At 41.8% G+C, this 7,214-nt stretch overlaps 1 protein-coding gene across 2 annotated transcripts in view; it reads right to left on the bottom strand.

Moving 5' to 3' along the window:
* Positions 1 to 7,214, bottom strand: part of SCAPER (S-phase cyclin A-associated protein in the ER) — a 419,465-nt gene that overhangs the window by 85,556 nt on the left and 326,695 nt on the right. For both annotated transcript variants that reach the window (XM_010843297.1, XM_010843296.1), the window contains exon 26: positions 1,799 to 2,031. In XM_010843297.1, the coding sequence (XP_010841599.1) occupies positions 1,799 to 2,031 (233 nt within the window). The remainder of the gene's footprint in view (positions 1 to 1,798; positions 2,032 to 7,214) is intronic.

Here is a 7,214-nt window from a genome sequence, read left to right on the forward strand (position 1 = left end):
CTGCAGATGGTAACTGCAGCCATGAAATTAAAAGACACTTGCTCCTTGGAAGAGAAGTTATGACCAACCTAGATAGCATATTCAAAAGCAGAGACATTACTTTGCCAACAAAAGTCCATCTAGTCAAGGCTATGGTTTTTCCAGTAGTCATGTATGGATGTGAGAGTTGGACTATAAAGAAAGCTGAGCGCCAGAGAATTGATGCTTTTGAATCGTGGTGTTGGAGAAGACTCTTGAGAGTCCCTTGGACTGCAAGGAGATCCAACCAGTCCATTCTAAAAGAAATCAGTCCTGAATATTCATTGGAAGGATTGATGCTGAAGCTTAAACTCCAATACTTTGGCCACCTGATGCAAAGAAATGACTCATTTGATAAGACCCTGATGCTGGGAAAGATTGAAGGCGGGAGGAGAAGGGGACGACAGAGGATGAGATGGTTGGACGGCATCACTGACTCAATGGACATGAGTTTGAGGAAACTCCGGGAGTTGGTGATGGACAGGGAGGCCTGGCGTGCTGCAGTCCATGGGGATGCAAGGAGTCAGACACAACTGAGCGACTGAACTGAACTGAACCAAGTCTGAATTAGAAATCCTACACTTACAGGGCTGCAAAGCCTCTACTACAATACCTTACTCCCCTTCGTGGATCACAGCCTTGCGTAACTCAACAAAGCTACTATAAGCCATGCCTTGCAGGGCACCAAAGACGGAAGGGTCATAGAGGAGTGTGTGCGAGCTAAGTCACTTCAGTCGTGTCCAATTCTTTGTGATCCTATGGACGGTAGCCCACCAGGCTCCTCTGACCATGGGATTCTCCAGGCAAGAATACTGGAGTGTGTTGCCAAGTCCTTCTCCAGGGGATCTTCCTGACCCAGGGATGAAATCCACATCTAATTATGTCTCTTGCATTACAGGCAGGTTCTTTACCATTAGCGTCACTTGAGGCAAAACTACAGAGGATCCAGAGGATATCATTGTCCTCTAGAGTTTCTACACTTTCTGCGCTAAGTCGCTTCAGTTCTGTCAGACTTTTTGCGACCCTATGGACTGTAGCCCGCCACGCTCCTTTGTCTGTGGGATTCTCCAGGCAAGAACACTGGAGTGGGTTGCCATGCCCTCCTCCAGGGGATCTTCCCAACCCAGGGATTGAACCCTTGTCTCTGACATCCCCAGCACTGGCAGGCTGGTTCTTCACTACTAGTGGCACCTGGGAAGCCCCTAAAAGTTTCTTCCTTTCCACACCAGGAGTCAAGAGTTCTTTGTCATAGTGGAGAGTTCTGACAAAACGAGGCTACCAACTCAATGCACAAGTTTGAGCAAACTCTGGGATATAGTGAAGGACAATGAAGCCTGCCATACTGCAGTCCACGGGGTTGCAAAGAGTCAGACACAACTTAGCAACTAAACAACAACACAATACATTATTAATAATGGGTGCTACAATTAATGATAGCTATTATGAGTACCTAAAATCTGAACCAAATTTATAAGCAGAGATGACCTGAGATAGGGGAATTCTTAGAAATTCTTTGAGTTGGAAAGAGTTGACAGCAAAAACAGTTATAAAAAGCTTGGAAACTACCTATTCTAATATTGAATATTAAATACCAGATGAGCTTTAACTATACTGCTTTTCATTAATAGGATTTTCCTTCTCTCTACAAAATGTGGTATATTTTCTGTCAGGAATTTGTGGATGGTGTGAGAACAATTGCCATTACATGGGCCCTGAGACTTAAAATTATTTTAAAATATTTTTTTTAAACAAACAAGTTTTAAGAAATCTAGAAATTTACCTGATGAGGTCCTGAACTCGACTGTTAAAAGCATCACCTTGTGAGGGTTTGCTTTTCATTTCCTGTGTTGATATTTTTGGTGTAGTTGGCTGGCTGTTTCCATCTGGTCGATTGGCAATCAGGCAGCCAAAAACCGCAGCACTGACTTTGAGAAGTCCAGTTGTCAAGCCTTCGAAAACTTGCTTATTTGTATTTCTTCCCAAAATAGCATTATTTTCATCTGGAACATAAACCTAGATGGAAAAAATACAGTATTGTATTTCAATAAAACCACCAAAAATGAAGAGAGATGATATGGAAAATTTCTGGAATCATAAATAATTTTGAAATTCTAGAAGTGCTATTTGAATGCTTGAGTACTGGTTCTAAAGTCAGACTGTCAGTTCAAATCTCAATTTTGCCCCTAGTAGCTAGGTGTCCTTGGGCAGGTCGCTACTTCCAATTTTCAATTTTCTCATAAAACAGGGATAATGACATTACCAATAACATAGGGTTCTTGTGAGGACTAAATGAGCTAATGACATAAAATGCTTAGCTCATCCTAAGCATATAATAAGCACTCAATAAATATTACTTATTCAACTGAATAAAGTATTAAAAATTTGTATAAACTCAGAAAACAAACCAACTGGCTAATTGATAGCACTGTTATGGGAAGCACACTGACTGAAACCACCCATCCTGGTCAGACACCATAGTAACCATGTGTGTGAGTTATTTTACAACAGGAGGTCCTGGTACAGAGCACGGAACTAATAAGCCAGCACTAACCAGAAGAGTTCAGGAAAGGTCAAAAAGAGACACCACGTGTCCAACACCTCCCAGAATCCTTCTTGCTGGCATCCATCTTGGATGAGCAATGTGTGTGTCATTAGGAAGGATTCTGAGTCAGAATGACTGGCCAAAGACAACCCAGAGACTAATCCCATCACCATAAAACCCGAGACTGCGAGCCACATGGCAGAGCAGTCCTCCTGGGTTCCCTTATCCTACTGCTCTCCACTTGGGTGTCCCTTCCCAATAAAGTCTCTTGTTTTGTCAGCACATGTCTCCTCGGACAGTTCATTTCTGAGTGTTAGACAAGAGCCCACTCTTGGGCCCTGGAAGGTGTCCCCCTTCCCACAATAGCACTGTTTCTTGTCAAAGTAGATTTTTAAAACATCTAATCTAAATTCCTCTATGAGGAAAAAATTTGCATTTCTTATTACAAAATGGTAAAATATAATAGTATTTCCCCTAATACACAGGGTCATATTGAGCTGTTTACTTATAGTTTACAGGAAGTAATATGGCTGTTAAAAGTTGGACAAGGAGTCAGAACTTGGGCTTGGGTTCCAGCCCCAGCTATATGATCTTAGACATGTTCCTTAACCTTTCTGTGTCTCAGTTTCCTCAACTGTCACATGAAGATAATTACAGTATCCAATGAGTCAACATATGTAAAGCCTTAGTACAACGTCTGGCTCATAGGCAAGGCCCACAGAAGTGTCATCTGCTCCATCCAAAAAGAAGTAGCAACTGCCACTCTTACTATGATTCCTACTATTACCAGCAGTAAATACAACTGGGTATGAACAGCAGCTCTCACAGAGAAGGATGACTGGAAGCACCGTGGCTAGATATGTAATTACCGGGCTGGGAACTCTGTGCTTTGGCATGTGATATTGGCTACTTAAGGGTTCACTCTTCCCAGGAGCAGAGGCTCCTGAAGACCTTGCTACCAAGAAAGGGGCAGAGACAACAGGCCAGAGATGGGGAGGAAGAAAGTTTAAAGGTGGAATCAGATAGCTTTGTGTTCAAGTTCCAGTTCCTCCTCTAGCAGGTCACACGACTTTAGGTAAATACTTCACATTTACAACTCGGCAAATCACCATGAAGGCACAACTTTCCTTTTCTTTTGCAAACTACAGAAAGAATATGAGAAACACATTTCTGGGTAATGTCAGGGTTCTTCATATATCACAAATTTTCATATTCCTTTCATTTCAAAAACCTAGTACTGATACTAAATATTTCAAATAAAACACTATACACGTGCTCTTAGCAATCTTTCCCTTTTCTAGAAGCATTTTTACCCAGTAATCAGATCTTTTAAAAATACAGTTGAGAATCATGAAGATATTAAAGACTTCTGAGATACCAAAATTAATGTCATTTATTTAATCACCTGCTCATCTAACATTGGAATATCCAGTATGTCCATGATCAAAGAAACAGAGATTCTCTGCTTACCGTAAGGACATTTAGACCCTGTAGACTCTGATTTTACAAATAAGTGTAGCAAGCTGTGGCTTACTGGTTTATAGTAGAACAGAAAGAACAATATGAAGGAGAAGTGGTGGCCATTTTAGAGGTAGCAAAGTGAAAGTGAAAGTCACTTGGTCGTGTCCGACTCTTTGCAACTCCATGGACTGTACAGTCCATGAAATTCTCCAAGCCAGAATACTAGAGTGGGTAGCCTTTCCCTTCTCCAGGGGATCTTCCCAACCCAGGGATAGAACCCAGCTCTCCTGCATTGCAGGTGGACTCTTCACCAGCTGAGCCACAAGGGAAGCCCAAGAACACTGGATATGGGTAGCCTATCCCTTCTCCAGCGGATCTTCCCGACCCAGGAATCAAACCAGGGTCTCCTGCATTGCAGGCGGATTCTTTACCAACTGAGCTACCAGGGAAGCACAACATGACACTATTCTTGAAGCTCAAGAAAAAAACAGATATAAGAATACTAAAGGCTCTGCAATCTGAGACTCATTGCTTTTACTGGACTCATTTTTTTTGCACTGAAATTATTATTTACTAAAAACAGTATTTAACTTATATGCAGAGTACATCATGAGAAACGCTGGGCTGGAAGAAACACAAGCTGGAATCAAGATTGCTGGGAGAAATATCAATCACCTCAGATATGCAGATGACACCACACTTATGGCAGAAAGTGAAGAGGAACTAAAAAGCCTCTTGATGAAAGTGAAAGAGGAGAGTGAAAAAGTTGGCTTAAAGCTCAACATTCAGAAAACGAACATCATGGCATCCGGTCCCATCACTTCATGGGAAATAGATGGGGAAACAGTGGAAGCAGTGTCAGACTTTATTTTTGGGGGCTCCAAAATCACTGCAGATGGTGACTGCAGCCAGGAAATTAAAAGACGCTTACTCCTTGGAAGAAAAGTTATGACCAACCTAGACAGCATATTCAAAAGCAGAGACATTACTTTGCCAACAAAGGTCTGTCTAGTCAAGGCTATGGTTTTTCCTGTGGTCATGTATGGATGTGAGAGTTGGACTGTGAAGAAGGCTGAGCGCCCAAGAATTGATGCTTTTGAACTGTGGTGTTGGAGAAGACTCTTTAGAGTCCCTTGGACTGCAAGGAGATCCAACCAGTCCATTCTGAAGGAGATCAGCCCTGGGATTTCTTTGGAAGGAATGATGCTAAAGCTGAAACTCCAGTACTTTGGCCACCTCATGCGAAGAGTTGACTCATTGGAAAAGACTCTGATGCTGGGAGGGATTGGGGGTAGGAGGAGAAGGGGACGACAGAGGATGAGATGGCTGGATGGCATCACTGACTTGATGGACGTGAATCTGAGTGAACTCCAGGAGTTGGTGATGGACAGGGAGGCCTGGTGTGCTGTGATTCATGGGGTCGCGAAGAGTCGGACACGACTCAGTGACTGAACTGAACTGAAAAACAGTATACCTGTTTATGCTCAAAAAGACAACCTTAAGGTGTTAAAAAAAAAAAAAGGCTAAATTATGAGCCGCAACTTATTTGGGGTGGGGTGCAGAGAAAAAATAATGAAAACTAACATTTCTTAGGGTTTTCTTCTATGCCAAGTATTTAAGCATTTTCCTTATACCATACGATTTGGAGAAGGAAATGGTAACCCACTCTAGTATTCTTGCCTGTAAAATCCCATGGATGGAGGAGCCTGATAGGCTACCGTCCGTGGGGTCGCAAAGAGTCGGACACGACTGAGCGACTTCACTTTCACTTCGCTTATACCATCACATTTAATTTTTGCAGATTAACATCTCAAAGGTCAGAGACAGCAGTTAATACATCCAAGTTTCACAGCTATAGTTAAAGAGCTGGGATTAGAACCTGAGTTTGTTAGACTCTAAAGCCATGTGCTTTCTCTCACCCCACACCAACTTCCCACTGGCCATCTCTTTTTCTGAGAATTCTGGAGAAACTGTCTCTAGTGGAAGGAGGTGAAAACTGATCATGGGTCAAACACTGCCTTTCTGATGTCTTTTCCATTAAAAGTTCTTGATTAATAAGAACTTTACTCGTGACCAAAGAGCATGAAAATATTTTATTTAAAGATTGTTGGAATAATTATGAATGAAATATACTAAGCCTCTTATTCAGAAACCATAAATGTGGTTCAGGGACCAAACGTCACTTCTTCATCAGTCCCCTAAAATAAGCTCAATCAAGGTCAAGTAAATCAGATATATGTTTACACTATTTTTATATTCTTTGTCCACAGCTGACAACTTTTGATTTTTCTCTTCTATTGGGGATTTCTGCTTAATTTTAGAAACACCATTTTACCAGTTTCTTATAAATTAAACACAAATGCAAAAATTTCTCTAACAATTTGCCAATTATACGAAGAACCCTTGTGGTCTGCAGGAGCCAAGGAGCTCTCCTCCTTGTTAGGAGCCAAGCCCCACTTGTTAGGCTCGTCATGGTGAACCCTGGGACCAGGTACCCGAGTCCAAAGGCCCTCACTGTACTGAAGTTTTCTTTTTCTCACCCTGATTTCTTATTTTCCAACAGTCTCAGCCCCTCACCTCATCAGATTTCCCCCCAAATCTGTTTTTCTCTCTAATTTCCTCATTTAACATTGATCCTTTCACTGTTGAGAATAGTTTTCTTTTGCTTTGGTGAAGACTTTGTCTCATCAGGACATCATTTTACTCAAACGGTCACAGAAGCTTTCCCCATCCTTCTACATAGATTTTTCTTCTGCTAGTTTAAAATCATTTTACTGCAATGTTTAATAGGAAACTAATGTTTCATCTAAGAATTTCAAAACTGCCTGAATTAAGGTATGAAAGGGCTTATCTTCAGTTAGACAAAAGGTTCTTTCTAGTCTTCCAGAATGAGACTTGATAAAGAGAAACTTTAAGGAGAAGGTACCTAACACTGTAGAGGCCATTCTATTCAGAGCAGCACTCTGCACTGCTGTCTTTGTCTGGCTGGCTATCACTGTTACTTGCCAGAGGTAAAGTAACTCATTAGCGGCCTGCTCTTCTGGGACACTGAGTAGATGAAGTGCATATCTAGAGTTCTGATATACGCTTAAACCCTAACACTTGAGTTTGAACTTCCTTCTAACACTGCTGCTGGGCCAAGGGCACACTGCACGTTCAGGGGCCTGTCCTTTAGGAAAGGTGTTCGAGCAAC

The sequence above is a fragment of the Bison bison genome, unplaced genomic scaffold, assembly GCF_000754665.1.
Source record: "Bison bison bison isolate TAMUID 2011002044 unplaced genomic scaffold, Bison_UMD1.0 scf7180017864181, whole genome shotgun sequence".
NCBI classification, from domain to species: domain Eukaryota; kingdom Metazoa; phylum Chordata; class Mammalia; order Artiodactyla; family Bovidae; genus Bison; species Bison bison.